At 39.8% G+C, this 20,192-nt stretch overlaps 1 protein-coding gene across 7 annotated transcripts in view; it reads left to right on the top strand.

The window, feature by feature from the left end:
• DAB2IP (DAB2 interacting protein) overlaps positions 1-20,192 on the top strand; it is a 586,435-nt gene that overhangs the window by 171,755 nt on the left and 394,488 nt on the right. For 3 of the 7 annotated variants that reach the window (XM_063432812.1, XM_063432810.1, XM_063432813.1), the window contains exon 1: positions 4,531-4,841. The exons of 2 other annotated variants lie outside the window; for them this stretch is intronic. In XM_063432812.1, the coding sequence (XP_063288882.1) occupies positions 4,721-4,841 (121 nt within the window). In that variant the 5' untranslated portion in view covers positions 4,531-4,720. Of the gene's footprint in view, positions 1-4,530; positions 4,842-20,192 lie in introns of those variants that run through there. 2 more of the 7 variants (XM_063432811.1, XM_063432809.1) reach the window with 1 other exon arrangement.

Raw genomic sequence — 20,192 nt, 5'->3', positions numbered from 1 at the left:
TGGATACGAGGAGGCCTGTGTCCTTTGCCACCCTTCAAGGGTTGGTGGGGTTGTTGAACGAAGTGTGTAGTTCGGCATTTGAGGTAACTTTGTTCTCTGTGGCTTTCGTGTGGGCTTTCTTTGGGGCTTTTCGTATTGGCGAATTGGTGAGCGCCAATAGGTCGGGGGCATCGGGCCTCCGGTATGAGGATGTGGCTATCGAACAGGACAAGGTCGTGATTTGGCTCCGGCGCTCGAAGACGGACGTCTTCGGAAAGGGTAAGAATGTTGTCCTGTCCTCGCTACCAGGGTCCCCGGTGTGCCCGGTAGCGTGTGGGGACGTGTTTTTACGGGTTCGCCCGAAGGTTGGTGGTTGCTTCCTGATTCACGAGGATGGGAAGGCGCTGTCGCGCTTTCAGTTCTTGCGAGTCTTCCGCATGGGGTTGACGAGATTGGGCTTGCAGCCCGGACAATTTGGTACGCACTCCTTCCGTATCGGGGCTGCGACTGAGGCGGCGCGTCTCGGGCTGGGGGAGGAGCGGATAAAGCAGATTGGGAGATGGGAATCCATCAGGTTCCGTGCATATGTAAGGCCGGAAAGGTTGGTGTGAATGGAATGTTGTGGATGTGGGAAAAGGGTGCTCTGCCGGTTAACTGAATTTGTTTCCTTTCAGGCTTGGTCGCTTGGCTGGTGGGTCACTCGTTTGTCTACTGGGCGGAGAAGAGGGCCGCAGTTCGGAGACAAGGCACACAACTGGGTTTTCTTCTGGACACAGTGGACCTTCGGTGGTTTGGTTTTCGGGGTTTCAGCTGGCAGAGTATAAGTGGTGAAATTTTTGGGATGTTGTCCAGGGGGTTTGCCCCAGATATACTGTTGATTCACGGTGGGGGCAATGACTTAGGTTTGGTCCCCCAGAAGGTGTTGGTCAGGAGAATGAAGAGGGACCTGGATAGGGTGAGGGCTCTGGTCCCAGGAGTTACCATAGTGTGGTCTGAAATGGTGCCGCGGTTGAACTGGAGGCATGCCAGGGACCCGGCGGCTGTGGCACGTTGCCGTGGTAAAGTAAATAAGGCCATGTCTGTCTTTATTAGGAGAATAGGGGGGGTCCCAGTGAGGCACTTTGAATTGGAGGGCGGGTTGCCCGGTTATTTTAGGCGGGATGGTGTGCACCTGTCTGATGTGGGGTGCGATCTATTAAATTTAGGTTTCCAGGAGGGTATTTCCAAAGCCCTATTTATGTGTGGTGGGGGTCGCTCGAGACATTAAGGGTTCAAGTCTCTTGCTATGGCGGGATAGGGCTTGGGTAATTGGAAGGTAGGAGGAGTATAAATTGGTTAGGCTGGATTAAACTGGAGTGTGAAATGGTTTGTGGGTTCGAGCTCATCGGTGGCTCCGAACCAGGTGGTGTAGGGGGGTCTCGGTACACCCCTACAGTTTAAAAAGTTATGGATATGGGGCCTCTTTGGTAGGCCATGTGTTATGTGTTATTTGTTATTTATAATGTTATTTATTGTTATTGGCGGGGTCATTGCCGGGGGTAATTTATGTACGGTGGGGGGTGGAGGTATATTTACTTTTGTGGCAATGACCCCAATTTGTTACCTTGTTTATAATAATAAATAAAGCTGTGGACTTTTTTATTCCAACAGAAATATGGTGTCTGTAAGTTATTGGGGGGTTGGGGTTAACAGCGCACCTGCCGAATAATCGACTGTGCGCATGTCATGTAGCCCATGGAACAGCGCAGTCAGGGGAGTGGGCCTTGACAGAGCCAGGAGTAGGCAGGGGAGTAACCAGTTAAAGGGGTGTGGTTATTGGTAAATGGGGGTTGGACTATAGGAGTATATTAAGCGGCCATTTTATGACTAAGGGACATTTTAACTAAACTGACACTTACCTGGTAATTGTCCCTCCCACCCTCCCTGTTGTTTTGGAGTTCCCGTTTGGTCACAGCGGCGGGATAGGGCTTGGGTAATTGGAAGGTAGGAGGAGTATAAATTGGTTAGGCTGGATTAAACTGGAGTGTGAAATGGTTTGTGGGTTCGAGCTCATCGGTGGCTCCGAACCAGGTGGTGTAGGGGGGTCTCGGTACACCCCTACAGTTTAAAAAGTTATGGATATGGGGCCTCTTTGGTAGGCCATGTGTTATGTGTTATTTGTTATTTATAATGTTATTTATTGTTATTGGCGGGGTCATTGCCGGGGGTAATTTATGTACGGTGGGGGGTGGAGGTATATTTACTTTTGTGGCAATGACCCCAATTTGTTACCTTGTTTATAATAATAAATAAAGCTGTGGACTTTTTTATTCCAACAGAAATATGGTGTCTGTAAGTTATTGGGGGGTTGGGGTTAACAGCGCACCTGCCGAATAATCGACTGTGCGCATGTCAGGTAAAAAGGAAAATAAACAGGTTTACCTGATCGTATCCAACAATCTGTATGGTGGATGTTTGTAGCACTGTTTGTGTTTTTTTTTTTGGAGCAGTGTACTTTAAATGCTCTGCTAATTATTTATTGAAGCACGTTATAACATTTCCTGTTATTTAACCATTTAATAGTGTCCAGACCTATTGGACATCTTTGGAATATGTTGGCGTGCTGTAAAATAATAATAATTTGAATCCGTTTACATTCAAAATAATCCTGGTTTTACGCTTGTGCTGAAAACTTCATTGTGTAAATCCTGTACCCCTAGGTCCCCCTAAACACATACACTCACAAATCCAAAAATAAAATGATTCATGTCGTCATAAGTACACGGGGAAGGTGAGCACAGGAAATGCAGTAATGGGTAGAGTTTAGGTAAATTTAAGAATGTCAGGGAATTATGTGCAGCCCATTTTAAATATTAAGGGGCCCTTGCACTCTCCCCAGTACGCCGCTATCTGGTGCCTAGTAGTGCCTGTTCCCCTGCCAATAAATGCTTAGTGTACTAGTTGTATGGCAGTCTCTCCCATTAGCCTCAATGACCGCTATAGCAAAGACACGCAAGTGAGAAAGCAAATCTGTAACGATGACGGTCTCGCTTTGGCCGAAATATCAGAGTTAAACTCTGCTTTTCAATCCGATAGTTTATTGGGACCGTTTAATTGGCACAGTGTGGCGTTTTGCTGTGCATGCGCACTAGCCTCACAATGTCTCAGCCAAAGAGGCAGAGAAGCATCATGGAGACCCGCTCGGCGAGGGCTGAGAGGTAGATAAGTCTTGGCTTTCAAACCCTCACCCGGCCACTGAGGACAATAAAATTGATAGTTAAATATTTTAGCACTGGGAATACATGTTTGGATTCCTAAAGCTCTGTCTCCTTTAACACATTGTTTGTCTTTCACACATCTCGGCTCGTTATGGATCATCAGATCTCTTTTTAAGCAACTGCATAGCTCGGAAATCTCGTTAAGATTTAATTTTTTTTATTTAATTATTCATATGATGAGGATTGTATCTCTCTCCTGGACTCCTATGAATTTAAATTTCATTCTGATATTGAAACATATCTTATATTTTTTAATTAATGATGGTTATTGGCTGAGGTATACTCGCTAAACAACAAACGATTGAAATGACGATAAAACTGCACAAATGCAGGATAGAGCAATTTTTCCAGTTCTGTTAATTTGTCCCTAAATTTTCAATCCTCTGACGAATTCCCTGCAATTTGCAGTTTAGTGAATAACCCTCCTCCCTCGTCCCCAACCCCCATACAAGGAAATGTATTTCTGTGAATTGAATTAAAATTAAATTCCTTTGTTTTTTTGTTTTAGATTAATAGCGCCATCCTAAACTTCTATTGCCTAAACAATTTGAGTCAGGAGTCATTATATATGCTATCGTTTCATTACTGTTTTTGGAAGGTTTTGTTATTATATAAATGAACAACTTTTTGTTTGTTTTATAAAGTTAACACTCCCTTTTCTCTGTACAATAAGTCATGTTATGCTTTGCCGCTGGCTAATTCTTCAGGTTGTATCAAGCTCTTCTCCTACACGGGCTGTCCTTATCGTCACTCTGTATAAAATTGCAATTGTTTATAAAACCAAGAAATCTAATCCTACAGCAAAAAAAAAATAAACCAAATATACTTGCACGTCCCGTGTGCATTTCTTGTGTAATATTTGTATTATTTTTTTAAAATTATGCAACAGTCTAAGGCGACGTGCCTCTGGGATGAGCTATGTTTGCTTTAAGTTCTCATTAAAAGTGCCCTCCCCGCCCCCTTCTCCCCTTACACGTTTTTTTTTTTTTTTTTAGTACATTTGGTGATCATTAGTTAAACCATAGTTTCTCTCCTTCCTTGCAGTGAATTACAGAAGCCTGTTTATTACCGCTTGTGATATCCCTTGGCCGAGACCTCGGTCATTGTGTAGAAGTCATAGTGAACTCTAGATTTGTTTGTTGTTTTTCTATATATTTTTGGACAGATTACCCAAGCCAATTGACTCCCGTCCAGGCATTTTTTCAGCCTCGACTTTCCAGCAACCTTGTCTAAGTGCAACAGACCTCTTATCTTTTTGGAAAGGAACCTCTCCATACAGCATACACTTTAAGCAAGCTCCGGCTCAGTGTTCAGACTTGCAAGTTATTTAGAGTCTACGTTTTATGCTTATAGGTTTTTTTTTTCTCATTTTGTTTTTTGCCTGATTTGATTTCCTTTTTAACTTGCGTATGACCACGCGAGGGACAGACAACCACCAAGTTGTGCCAGTTCGTTTTCACCGGTGTATTAACCCATGAGACACCATGTCTGTGAACAGCAGGAAGAATTCGGGGAGACCCTCTTATTACTACAGGTTACTCGGAAGGTCGCAGCTTCAGAGACAGCGGAGTAGGTCCAGAAGTCGCAACAGACCTCCAAGAAGGGGTAAATGCTTAAAATTTTCCCCATTGTGGTATTTGGTGATGTTAAAGTTAAAAAAAAAATAATAATTTTTCTTTAATGAAACGCTAAGGGTTCAGGGTCTCTCGCAAAGTGAGTGCCTTATTTGAATAAACCCTTTAAGCTCCAGAGTCGCGAGCAGTGCATTGCTTGATATTAAAGGGGTTAACCCTCTAGCATGACAGACTGCCTAAGGGCTGTGCTGAATGAATGGATGACTATGCGATTAGAATTCTGATTAGCTTTTATAAACACAGAAAAGCAATGTTTAATATATATATTTTTTCCTTTTCATACAAATAGAAACTGTGTCAATATCCTATTGTACAGCGCTGCGGAATTTGTTGGCGCTTTATAAATAATAGTAATATATTGAGTTGGATAATGCTGTCATACAAAGTTATTAACGGGTTTCTCAAACTGCCGGGCGATGTAGCCTTTGACCTCATTTGATACTATTTTGTGCAATGCCAAGTACCGTGTTGTTGACTGTACGATAACATTGCATTGTGAATTTACAGAGATGTTAAGGAGCACAGAACACTGAGGCTTTACATAAATGTTGTTTTTGTACTTTTTTGTATTTTATTTTTTTTTGTCTAGCTGAAGCAGCGACTCTTATCTGTTTGTACACTTGTTCTCCACTTAAAACAAGAACAGAAATAGGAAACAGACTTGAATTCCTGCCATATCAGTGTTGGAGTCACAAAAGGAAAAAAAAAAAAAAAAATAGAATTGTAAATGCCGTTAACGGAAATATGAAGCAGAGTTCTAAATGAAGAACAGTCACCAAGGAAACTGTGCAATGATGGTGATGCTTCCGTTGGTTTCATTGGCGATTCACTTCACTTTTAGAACTTTGGGACTTTTTCTACTGGCAAAATGTTTATACATCTCTCCCTGTGTATTTCAATATATGTGGCATACAGACAGGGAAGGGCTGGCATTTGTTTTGGAAATAGGAGGGGAAACAAGTATAAACAAATTGATTTTTTTTTTTTTTTGGGGGGGGGTGGGGGGTTCCCACCATACTCCCAGATCTCCATGTGGATGTACCTAATCACACTATGCATGTGATATATGGGTTTGACAGATGGAGGCTGCAGGAGTTGCAAGGCATCCCATCGTATATTCTAGCAGCCTCCATCTGTATGATGTGCACAGCATGACGGATCTTTCACACGTCTCTGTGAGTGCCTAAGGGATGCAGGCTCTGTTTTATGTGAGTCTATTGCCACCACTGACAACAGCCCGGTGTTCATAACCACAAGCACTGCCTCACCTCGCCACTTGGTCACTTTTAACGTCCAGGCACACCATACCTCTTAATATTTACAATGGACTAAAAGGGATTTTAGGAATTTTAGGGTTGCAAGTGGGGGTGACCTGAAAAGATTTAGGACTTGGGTGGATTACTTATAACAATTTATGCAACTAAAATGTAATTCGTAATTTAGAGCAATGTATCCTATTTACACAGACTGACTTCTAAACACATTTATTGTAGTTTAAAGACACTGGGAGTATTATTGCTGTGGAGCTCTGTTATACACTCACACACATTACTGGGAGTATTATTGCTGTGGAGCTCTGTTATACACTCACACATTACTGGGAGTATTATTGCTGTGGAGCTGTGTTATACCCTCAGACACAGTACTGGGAATATTATTGCTGTGGAGCTCTGTAATACACTCACACACATTACTGGGAGTATTATTGCTGTGGAGCTCTGTTATACACTCAGACACATTACTGGGAGTATTATTGCTGCGGAGCTCTGTTATACACTCACACATTACTGGGAGTATTATTGCTGTGGAGCTCTGTTATACCCTCAGACACAATACTGGGAATATTATTGCTGTGGAGCTCTGTTATACACTCAGACACATTACTGGGAGTATTATTGCTGTGGAGCTCTGTTATACACGCAGACACATTACTGGGAGTATTAATACTGTGGAGCTCTGTTATACACCCAGACACATTACTGGGAGTATTATTGCTGTGGAGCTCTGTTATACACTCAGACACATTACTGGGAGTATTATTGCTGTGGAGCTCTGTTATATGCTCAGACACATTACTGGGAGTATTATTGCTGTGGGGCTCTGTTATACACTCAGACACATTACTGGGAGTATTATTGCTGTGGAGCTCTGTTATACGCTCAGATACATTACTGGGAGTATTATTGCTGTGGAGCTCTGTTATACGCTCAGACACATTACTGGGAGTATTATTAATGTGTGTGAGTGTATAACAGAGCTCCACAGCAATAATACTCCCAGTAATGTGTGTGAGTGTATAACAGAGCTCCCCAGCAATAATACTCCCAGTAATGTGTCTGGGTGTATAACAGAGCTCCCCAGCAATAATACTCCCAGTAATGTGTGTGAGTGTATAACAGAGCTCCACAGCAATAATACTCCCAGTAATGTGTGTGAGTGTATAACAGAGCTCCCCAGCAATAATACTCCCAGTAATGTGTGTGAGTGTATAACAGAGCTCCCCAGCAATAATACTCCCAGTAATGTGTGTGTGTAAAACAGAGCTCCACAGTAATAATACTCCCAGTAATGTGTCTTTAAACTACAATAAATGTGTTTAGAAATCAGTCTGTGTAAATATGATTATACAAAACACAACGAGGGAACCGGCTGATGGTCTAAATAAGAATGAATAAAGAAAATATAGAGTAATACAGTTTACAATATAAACACTGCGCAATATGAAATGCACTCACAGGATCTTGGACAATTCAGGCATATATGGTGCCTCCCGTGCTTTTTCAAAACTTCACCCGGAGTCCTGTGCTTGAGTGGAAGTATCCAGGGGATTTCCCCAGGCCCCCCCGTATCTTCAGGGGAGGCACCATATATGCCTGAATTGTCCAAGATCATGTGAGTGCATTTCATATTGCGCAGTGTTTATATTGTAAACTGTATTACTCTATATTTTCTTTATTCATTCTTATTTAGACCATCAGCCGGCTCCCTTGTTGTGTTTTGTATATTCTTGTGGTCAGGTTGATTGCTAGCTGGGAGCGATCTGAGGGAGGCTGTATTCACCTACATTTGATAAGTATCCTTGTATATATATATATATTGTGTGTGTATAAGGTGCATTTTTGGGTTGTTTTGGTGTGTAAATAAGATACATTGTTCTTGTTCTAATTTACGTTTTAGTTCTATAAATTGCTATTAGTAATTCACCTAAAATATCTCCGTACAGCCCCGCCCCTGGACTCACACCCCACTCACACCCCTAAAATAAAAGTGTGCCTTTTGTCCATTTGAAATGTAGAGAAGTATGGAAATTGCAGACTCCCTCGAATTGCAACATCCAATAACGGTAAATCAGACCTTAGTAGGTCATTCTCGCACCAACTGCCGGCTTATCAAATGGCTTTCAATGGGCTGCAGCCTCCGTCCAGCCACAGTTTGTATTTCCAGACCACCACACTTTGTCCTTTGTTGGTCTAGCTGCGGAAATGATTGCCATATTACCGTACTAATCGCCCTATGCAGGCCCGTCCAACCTACTGATACCAGTAAGAGTCCACCTATCAACTAGATGGACAAATATCAAGGTTGTCTGGAGTTGGTGAATGAAACAAACTGAAATATATACGATGTGTCTAGATATGACTTTCCTTTTCCTGTTGGCAGTAACTAGACACACCATTAAATCTCGATATCTCACTATTCATGATACACACGCTATAAAAATGAGTATCACACACATTATACAGATGAGCTATATGCGCTGGTGCTCCATAATAAAATATACAGGACACATTCGGCTATATGTGTGACTCACAAGGTGATGAATTAAAATGAGTATTCAAAGTGAATTTATAGTCCAATTCAAATCGTATGCCACGTTAACTGAATTAAAAGCATTGGTGACTTAGAGAATTTTCCAGTTCGGCTATTCCCCATAAGTTTGAAATTCACTTTGAAATCTCACTTTTTTGAATAACCCGGTCAATTTAATGTTTTCTATAGTAGGAACATAATTGTGGAAACTGCTTGGGCTTATCTCTGAGATGAAATGTTTTCCTGAGCCCAGCAACCACCAAGGGAGAAGTAGGCAGCTTGGAGGGATTACTTTCTTGTTTAGCCTGGTCACAACAAACCCGGATGGTTCAAATAAAAGGTGGTACCATATATGTGGTACATCATATGTTGCAAATCGCCAAACATTCATCTAACACTTCCTACGTTCAGTGTTAATGAAGAATGACCAACAACAGAAGCAAGTGTGTTTTATGTTGACCTCCGCTGCACTCGGCAGCCCCGTAAACCTCTCAGAAGATAGATGTTACTAGCAGAAAAATATCAGTTCCACCATAACCACTTGTATGCTCATTCCCTTGTTCACTGGCCGTCACTCTCCTGATCCCCTTACTTGCAAACACAGTCTCACTCTCCTACCCTCTCGTCCGTTAGACTGTTTTCTTTCTAACTTCTTCTTAAACTTCTTCGTACAATTTTTATTATTTTTTGTCATTGGACTCCTTGTTAACTCTACCATCTGTCAGTTTTAGACCTTTTTATAGTTTTTTATATAATGATTGTTTTTTTTTTTTTTTTTTTTTTTTATTAATATAGAATTGTTGTTGTTTCTCTGTGGATTCAATACCAGCCTCCACTAGAGTAACACTGACAGGTGTCAATAGGCCACAAAGAAAGTAAAGAGTAGAGTTATCACCCCGAGACGGAGGCCAAAAGTTAATGTAGAAAAAACAAACCTTGTATTCACCTTGTTAGCTAGATAGTGATGCACCGTCTTTAATTAGTACAGCTGGAAATATGCAGCTGCCGACATTCTAGGATTAATTAAGAATAGTAATTTCTTTTTATGTTTTGTTTTATGCCATTGACTGCTCCAACTGCAATGCATAGAAACCTATTTTCATGGCTAATAAGAGACTTGTTTAGAGCTCGTTCACCGATCCGCTCTTTAGATAACTTTATATCCTTAAAAATAAGTGTCTTGGTTACCGATGAGAAATTTTGATTTTTAATATTGTAAAAGTACGGACAAGAACGTCAATTTTGTTTACTCAGGACCTATTTCTAGTCATCTTATGTGTGAACATGGTCTGTAATTTGACCTTTTTGGAGAGTTGGAGATCATTAAAAGCAGGTCGTGATTGGGACAAAAATTGAACTCTGGCATTTTAAATCCACGTAGCCCAATCCATGCCACCTAATTACCAATGACTAGCATGCTGCCCTAAATTGAACACATTGGTACCCATGCACAGAGACCTGCTGAAGAGGTCTTGAATGGGGAAAAGTCTTTGTTTTTTATTATTACTCCTCCCCATTGTCTCACACAGAGCGACAGAGCCCCCTCTTTGTGTCCGTTGATATCCCCTATCAACCATCATAGCCCACCAGATACTTCCCTGGTTTACCCCAATGGTCAGGCCAGGTTTGATTTGGCATCATCCGGATTACTATATAACCCGATATAGTCTATCAAACAACTAGCCTGTCTAATTTGTATTAAAATAAAAGACAAACGTCTTTTTACTTCCTCTATCTTTCTCTTAGCTTTTCTCCCCCTTACCGATGGGTTTATCCCTCATCAAAATGCCGTTTTTCATGTAGAGTGTAGTTAATTTCACAAAAACGAAATCCTAAAATAAACAACATTTCAATCAAACAAATTGAGCAACCGTGTAGCGAGCATGATACCTTGTATATCGTTTTACTCTTTATTTATTGAAATGGTTTCAAACACGACACTAGTCATCAGTGCAGGAGAACGCATTTGTGCTTGTTTTGTATACTGTTCTATGTTTTATAGCAGAACATACCTAACTTGTAAAACTTAAAAATAATAAGAATAATAAAAAAAAAAGAAATTCACAAATGAATTAAAAAATAAAATAAAAGACAAAATATCTAGTTTCAGCCATAGTTTACAAATGAATTCGCAGGTAGCAATATAACTTTTTGAAACATTTCCCCAGCTAGGTGATTATTATTCATTATTACTTAATGTATGTGGGCTGGGCAGTGGCACTGCAGATCTTATTGAACGGCAATAATGTCTTCTCTGTTGTGTTTTTACGATGCTATTCTGCGCTTACATCTTAACCCAAGGTATAGAACAAACCAGTATGCGCATTTTGTATAGGGATCGGTTGGTTTTTGTTTTAGGAATTTCTGTATTCGAGAAATCGAGCCCACTTGCGTTATGTCAAAGTATTGATATTTTTGGGTAGGTTTTGGATTACTGGGAAATCGTTAAACATTTCCTCTAGGGAACAAATGCTTGATAAGAACAAGTATTGTTCATTCTCAGATATTTTCTCACCAGCTTCCAGCGTGAAGTCTTTGCCTCCTATTCTTCATGGCAGTTCGGTTTTCCCAGGCCACACTATGTCAGAGAGTCACATTTCGTTAATAATCAGACTGTATAGGTGTGAATAGACTAATGTACGTTTTGCTATTACCTAAACAAAAACTCCAGTTGATCGGAAATCAGTTATGGGCAAGGAAGTCCCTTGTACCGGTTTACCTTTAGAAGTTAAATCATTCACAAATGGTTTAACTCCGGCACCGTTTAGTTGTTCCTCTGTCATTTTGCTTCTATCAGATTCTTCAAACAGGAAGCCTCTGACTGTTGCTGATTGGCTAAGAACATCTGCCATGAAATAGCGCTCCATTTATAAAAAACGGCTTGCGCAAGACACGTGCGTTTCACATGCTGTTTTCTGAATGGGGAACTGATTTGCTAAGAAAATCTATATTATTGTTATTAGTTTAACAATGCTGATCTTTCCCTTAATTTTTTTATATGATTGGTCTGTGTTCTCGTTAGCTCCACTATGTTGTTCCTTTTTTTTTTCTAGTTTTCCATCTACCTTATTTTTGTTGTTTGTCTTTTTGTTTCTCATCAGCGTGTTACTCGACATTTCATTATTTTGTTTTAATTAGTTAAATAACAGAGTTTGTTTAAAGATGTCAAATTTCTCGAAATGTTGAAGCCATAGGGCTTCATTGTTTAAAAAAAAAAAAAAAAAAATACTAAAAGCGAAAAAAATAAAAAAATAAAACCGGTTTTATTTATTAATTTTTTGGGGGAAATTATTTTTAAATTTTTTTGAAAATGTAATATTATTCCTCTGTACAGATTGAAAAGTCGTGTTGTTTTGTCTCTTATGCAACATACATCGCTTGATTCAAAAGTAGGGAAATAAGAAAAAAATTTAATTTAAAATGACCTTATTAGAAAGCTTCTCAAAGTTGGGTCTATTTTCAGTCTGCTATTTTGGACATGAATTTGAAATTCACGTTTTACTCCCAGCTGTTCGAACTTCAGTCACTAAAATAACCCTATAATTATTTATTAATGTAAAAAAAAAAAAAAAAACGAACACACTTTTGCATTTTTCAGGAAAGAATGGCTTTTGTTATTTTGTTTTTGGGGTCTTTCTGTTGCATTTGATGTGTCTTACGTGTCATAACTGCACATTTTCTAATAAACACCAGGAGAAGAAAGAACTAGAAGCAATTTGATTTACGCTGTGTTGATCTGTTGAGTTTCATAAAGACATATTGGGAGAGAAGAGGAATGAAGTTATCTCGGTAGTAAATGAGTTTAAGCAGGTGATCGACGTTTCAATATCTAGCCTCTATGAAGGGCATTAAACGAGGTTCGTAATCACTCTCACCCTCTATAACGTGCCTGGTGCTTATTACTTTGCTATGCCAAACACATACTAATTTCTTCTGAACTGTTCATTAAAATTTGTCATGTGCAGTGACCCGCCAGCTCCCCTCTGTGAAGGTGCTTCCAACACCGATCATTTCATAAATCAGATTTCATCTTCTGCATGAGGTTGTGCATGGAACGGTAGACTTGTTTTAACCTGCAATGTGTCTAAAGAATATGCGTATATAGTGTATTCAAGTTTTTACTTTATACATAGAAATGCTGACTTCAAAATGGCAAGTGTCTTTATAATATTATAGTTCTTAAAGGGTGGACTACCCAGAACCTTCACGGCCACTGGAAATGTGTCAGAGTGGAAGTACCATCACTCTCAGACACGCTCTGGCGCTGGTCTTATGGCCCACAGCAACGCCAAAGGGACACGATAGTCACCAGAACAGAATGAATGTAATGAGGGGGGCGTAGTAGAAGAGGGGGAATTTTGCTTGCTTGCTTTTTTGCAGCCAGTTAGCATACAGCTTGAATTTTAATTCTGGTCGGCGACCACAATATATTCCTCTCCTAAAATGGTCGTTTTTACTTACCCTGCTTCTGAAAATTGGCAACCTCTAGAGATTTTACATTTGGAGTTCAATCTTTCAGTCTTTCAAAAAAAAATGAAAAAGAAATTATGTTTAAGGCAACTTAACGATTATTACTTAACATTGTGTTTAAGTTTCTTTTCTTTCTTTCGAATACGAAACCGGGTTCCAGCAAAGCCGGTATTGTCAGCTGTCTGTTTGAGGAAGTAAGTCCACTGATGAGTTAATTTCTTCTAATATTTCCCGTAGATGCATTTGCAGTGTTCACAAATGTGAATGGTTCTCAAAGAGAGCAACGGAATGTAATAACAAATCCAAGCATTAAACGCTGTGGCTGGAAGTCACTCCATCAACAGAGTACAGATGTTTGCAGTTAGACAGATCGTTGCAAACTTCTGTTACATCGAATATCACTCAAAATGACTTAATAAATCAGACATTCAAATCCACAATTAAAAATGGCAAACCCGTTAAACAGTAGTCTAATTAGAGGATCTGGTAATGAATTATGTTTGTCAGTTGCCCATAGAGTTGGAATTAAGTCTGCACTCGTTAGTTCAACGATTCTTCGTAAAGAATTGACCGCCTTTACATCCCTGGCCCTTAGGTGGCGCTACCATACTGTATTAGCAGTGTTACTTTCCAGTCAAACTTGGATTTTTTTTTTGTATTTTGTATTTATTTTTGCTTTATTGCCCAAGGATTATGAATTCTGAGCACGGTTTATATGCAGACACAGTGCAGGGAGGACTACTTGTGACATTGCTGGTTTAATCAATAATTACAGTCAGAGGCTTTTGGGTGCGCTCCCAATGCAATTCATGTGCTTCAAGTGGCAAATAGACCTGAATAGACACTTGGCCATCAGTACTAACATTCCAATGCAAAAATATGATGAACTAGAGGTAAAAATACCATGAACGGAACAGACGTGTTCTGGCCTCACCTGGCAGGGCTTCGGTCTAGTATCCTAAAAATGGGAAATCATATGGAACTATGGTGTTTAATCCGAAATGTGCTTAGTAACTTGGAAATAAGTAGAATTACTTTATATATATATATATATATATATATATATATATATATATATATGTTTTTCTTTTCTTTTTTTTCTTTTTTCTTTAATGTTTCAAAGGATCATGGGGTAAATTTAAGGAGCTATAGTACGGCACTGATGGCTATACTTGATGCTTAAATACTTTTCATCCATTTAATTAGTTTTCTATTAATTATATTTTTGATGAAAATGTAATGGTTTGAAAGCTTAATATTTTGTAAGGGTGACTGCTCTTTTAAAATGTCACAATTGAACTTCAGGGCCCTTTAAGATGACGTTAGGAAAAAGCCTAATCCAAGGCCTTTCTCCCAATCCAGCACTGATATTCATTAATAATGGTATCTGAGTGTGGGTTGGTTTGGAATGTGTGTGTTTTTTTTACACATAAATGGCACAATCTTTTATTAACTCCACTGACGTTAGAAATAGCTCTTTAAGGACCATTATAGGGTCAGGAACACAAACCTGTATTCCTGACCCTATAGTGTTAAAACCACCATCTAGCCCCCCTGAGCCCCCAAATATAATAAAAGCATACATTTATTCAAGTTTGCAGCTTTTGGTTCTGCCCTTGGTCTGCCTGCTTGACTGACATCATCATAAGTTATTCTCTGAGCCAATAACAATACTTTCCCATAGGATTGGCTGAGCTTGTTAAGGAGGCAGATCAGGGCCAGCACAAGCCAAACACAGGCCTGGCCAAACATCATCTCCTCATAGAGATACATTGAATCAATACATCTCTATGAGGAAAATTCAGTGTCTGCATGCAGAGGGTAGAGACACTGAACGGCAGTATTGCACAGTGTGCAGCACTGCCCCCAGGAGGCATCTCTAGTAGCCATCTGATGAGAGGCCAGTGGAGGTATCCCTAGACTGTAATGTAAACACTGCATTTTCTCTGAAGACAGTGTTTATGACACACAAGCACAGCCAAAGATTTTTCATCAGATCCCTTCTAAATGTGAACGTCCTGATATACAGCATTGGTCCTGAAGTGGTTAAACACATCCAGATTTGTATTTTATAGCCTTCAAATGTTTTTAAAGGATCACTATAGGGTCAGGAACACAAACATGTATTCCTGACCCTATAGTGCAAAACCCACCATATAGGTGGCTTGTCCCCCCCATTAGCACCCTTAAAAGTAAATGAAACTCACCTTATCTCCTGCACCGTGCTGGCCCCGCGCCCTTGGTGACATAATCAGAATGGCCGATTTTTTTAGCCAATCCGATGGGGAAAGCATTGGATTGGCTAAAATCAGCAAAGGGGTTGCCAAATGCTATCTTGGCCAATCGGCACCTCCTCATAGAGATGCATTGAATCAATGCATGTCTATGAGGAAAATTCCGCGTCCCCATGCAGTGCGTGGAGACGCTGAACGGCAGTGCTGCCTACAGTGCAGCAGTGCCCCAGGAAGCACCTCCAGTGGCCATCTGAGGAGTGGCCACTTGGAGGTGTCCCCTAGGAGCAATGTAAACCCTGCCTTTTCTATGAATTCAATGATTATACTCACCAGAACAACTACATTAAGAGTAGAATTAGTTCAGAATAATTTGCAATAATCCACAGTTCCCAGTAGAATTTGTGTGTGTGGGGGGGGGGGGAATGGGTATTTTTAACATCTCTGCAACTACTAGGGGTGCATAGTTTATACAGGAATCTGAGTGGCATGCTAGAATTATCCTGGATGTATAATGCAACAGCGTTCCACTCCCAATACAGAATTCTAAAATGATTCACAAGAAGCATTGCTGCCACACCTTCCCTGGAGGTTAGGGGAATGTAACTTTACACTGAGCAGATCGAGCAAGCTTTTTGGATTGTTTTAACAGGAAGGTGAATAAAGGTTTGGTATTTGTTTCACACAGCCTGTAGTGATGGCATTTGGCATAAATAGATCTATCGGAGCTACTATTGAAATCTTTTTGCATAATGTATAGACCCCAATTTTAAAGGAACGCTCTGATGTTCGCAATGCTTACATATATCCCTAACGTTAGTGTTTTCCTATTTATTTACATTATTGCAAATAAACCAAATATGTATTACTTACCTTAGTACTCCAGCATGCTGGTATTGTTGAGTCTGCTGCTCCTCCCCTGGATGGGGAGTATATGCATATATCACGTATCACAGAGCTCCCCAACAATAAGACTCACAGTAATGTGCAGTGTGTGAGTGTATCACAGAGCTCCCCAACAATAAGACTCACAGTAATGTGCAGTGTATTAGTGAATCACAGAGCTCCACAGCAATAAGATTCACAGTAATGTGCAGTGTATTATAGAGGTCCACAGCAATAAAACTCGCAGTAATGCACATTGTTCAGTTTGGGTTTTTATTTGTGAGAGAAAATAAATATATTGGCCAAATGACTTTAAATATGTAAATGCATATTGAAAGGCTGCGTCGTTTTTTTTTTTTTTTTTAATTTAAATGGCTGGATTAGAGCCAAATACATAACTTGCTCCAGTTAAAAATAAAGTTAATCAGTCATCTAATTTGTGGATCTAAATCAGGGAAGCTTAACTTCCCCAAATGACATCACCAGAAAGAAGGGTGGAGCCTGGGACCAGGACTTAAAGCTACAAATTCCAAAAACTGCAAGGGTTTAAAAAAAACAAAAAACAAAACGTTTTGGGGGTCACCACAACCACTACAAGGATACATAAATGGTAGAAGAGTTTGTTACATACATAAAATATTTTTGTACAAGAGAAATAAGTATGCACATTTTTGGCATGTTTTATGTGAAAGTGGTTCATTTTACAGAGTTCATTAAAAGGGAAGTTAATCAGTTCACAAGGGAAACATATTTAAGTAAAACTCAATGAGTCATTAGCAAAACAAGTTTTCAGCAACACGGAGACTTTTATATCCCATTGTGTTCCTTAGTTTGTCTGGTTGGGAATAAATCCTCACACCCTTTCATCCTGTCCCCCCGTACTCACACATACCAGTATTCAGTACAACATCTTTATTTGCAAAAATACTTGTCTGTTTTTTATTTATTTATTTATTTTGTTTATTTTCCTCAAGGATTGCAAAGTCAGGCAGTGTTTTGACATCTTTAAACAAAGAAACAAATGATGTGTTAATTTAACAAGTCAACTACTACGTTCTCTTTCTGGTTATAAAAATAAACAAACCCTTTTTCATTTCCTACAAACTCGAAGTACAAGGAAAAGACATGACCAGTTTGTGAAGAAAGTGAAGTTTGAAACATCCATAATACGTATAGTTACAAAATTAAGGGGACAATTCTAACACCACGTTAATGCATTTCATAGATTTCAGCCTCATTAATGTTCTGTTTTTTGGTTGTTTTTTTTACATGCTCAAATCTGTATGGTTTTTGAAAACCAAACACTGAACCATAAGCCTGCCTCCTTAGCCACACCATCTCATGTAAGAAATACTTCCTTATCAAATGTATGTACACAGTCTCAGCCTCAACAGCACTGAGTGAGCTGCTTTTTAATTCACGATCTGGATGCAGTCAGAGAAAGTATAAACAAGTTGGGGGATATCCTTAATATATGCCGACCTTAGCGTCCTCTCCTTCTAATGCAGGTTTGTTTGTAGTTCAGATCATTCAGCACAGGCACTGGCTGTGTACGTACTTTTGATAAGGAAGTATTTTACTGAAGTATGGAGGCGTGTCTAAAGAGGCAGGCCTGTGGTGCAACATTCTGCCAAAAATTACGATTTTTTAAAAAAAAATTTCAATGCAAAAACTATAAAGATTTTAAAATGCAGAAAATTAAAGAGGCCAAAAACTATCAAATGCATTAACGTGTTATTGGTGCCCAAAATGTCCATCCAACTTCTTGGATAATCTTGCTCACTCGCTGGCTGTTGAATTAGATAAAACGTTGCTTTGTACATGTTTACGTTGCCATAGCTAATGTAAAATGTCGTTTGGAATCGTCACAGTTAAATCTTCTTAATTACTTCTTGTCTTCAGTTGATTGATATATATATATACGTCTTTTGTATATATAGTCTTGGGCCAAATGCTCGCCACAATAATATATGTCTATATTATTGAAAAGTACTAATACGCAATCTGACTTATGGTTTCTTCAGGTTTATTCTTAGTTACGGATACATAATAAAACAACAAAGGATGTTACAGGATAATGGATGTTCAACAGCAGATGGTAATTGCTGGACTTCTTTACACCCTTACATCTTTACATCGAGAGAGAACCAGAGAGAGCTCAGAGAGAGACCAGAGCCTAGAGCGAAGAGCGCAGAGAGCAGAGAGAGAGAGACCTCGTGTCCCTCTCTTACTATATAGAAGTGCCCATACTGACGTCAGAGCATACTCTTGCCATATAAGGAAATTCTCAATATAAAGACCACCCCAAATCTCTTATACAGCAAATTCCAGAGACCTCATGGTACAGAATAGGAAACACCATCTGTTCTGTTTAACCCATTAGACAGCCACACCTTAATATGTATTTGAATAGGAATATACAGAATATGCAATATTCTACAGCTAACTTGTCGGTGTGCGTTTGCGTAATACAACATCAGCTTTAACGGTCTGATCACAGGAAATAGGAAATAAAGTGGCTTGTCATCTGAAAGTGTCTACACGCAATTGATTACTATCTTTTTAGAGACGGGTTCAGGCTATGAACAGACTTGATTCTACTGAAGCAGATACTCCTGATTGATGGCGCCTCTTAATGGTGAGGTTATTATTGTTATTATTTATATAGCGCCAACAAATTCCGCAGCGCTTTAGTGGGTGGACAAACATACGTAGTTGTAACGGGACAAGTTGGACACGCAGGAACAGAGGGGTTGAGGGCCCTGCTCAATGAGCTTACATGCTACAGGGAGTGGGGTATAATGACACAAAAAGTAAGGATAGCATTAGGTTGACTCTGCTACACTTGTTATGCACATGCAGTAGCAACAGAATCTTTAAAATGTAAATATATATAATGTGTATTCTAGTGTCCCTTTAATAGTTTAGCTTACTTGCTCTGACAGCTAATTTTCTCATTTTTCAACTGTTTTGCTCCTGTACTCATTCTGCAGTTTCTGTCAGTCTCCTCTTGCCTCGCTGTCTGTCCCCTGTATTCTAAAAAAAAATTTGTAATTGCTAGGTAACACTCCGCTTCCAGACAGCGTCAGTCTTCCTCCCTCACAGATCAGACACCATGACAACATTGTGCAGCTACATTTTACCAGTTTTTATGACAACCCAACTGTAGGGTTATACATTTATTGACCTTGTAATTAAAGCAGCATTGTCACTCCCCCCTGAATAGAATCTTTATGAAATACAGAGAAAGCTTGGGCTACTTTGTCTTGTATATTTCCCACACCTGACACTTCTGGACACTGGGTGGAGCTACCGCCGTTTCGAAGTGTCAATCCCCCCAGTCCTGCAGGGAATTGGCTTTATCTATGGAGGGTCTCGCGGGATCCTCTATAGAGACCTCAATGCTGTATACTCGCACATGCATGAGCATACAGTAGTTATGTCGGCTCCTGGTGCTGAAGTGAACCCGCTGGGAGACTATGGCTGCGCCCGCAAGGAACAGGTTCAGGTAAGTATAACTCACCTTTTCCCGCCCCAGGCACCCCCACATTGGCAATGTCACTATTGGGGGTCTTTGCAAATTCTGACCGTGACAGTGCCGCTTTTATTCTGCACTCTTCATAGGTCTGATCAGATACAGTCCATTCCACTAATATACCAGCTTTCCGTGTGTGTGCGAGTGTATGTATGTGCTTACATGCATGCGTGTGTAATTATGGCTGTATGCGTGTTAGTGAGCATGAGTTTTTTAACTTTATTACACGTTATTATGCAACATAATATAACTTGAAAAATGTCTGCTTTTAAACCAAGTCACACATTTTAAGTTCAATTAATGAGAAATTATAGTTTGTGTCTTGATGTCGGCTGTTAAATAATTTACCCAATTAGATCCACCAATGCTCTTTTTAATTTTATTTCCTACT

This window comes from Pelobates fuscus, chromosome 9, assembly GCF_036172605.1.
Source record: "Pelobates fuscus isolate aPelFus1 chromosome 9, aPelFus1.pri, whole genome shotgun sequence".
Lineage (NCBI taxonomy): Eukaryota > Metazoa > Chordata > Amphibia > Anura > Pelobatidae > Pelobates > Pelobates fuscus.
The sequence above is the reverse complement of the archived record's forward strand: the minus strand, read 5'-3'. Positions and strand labels throughout refer to the sequence as shown.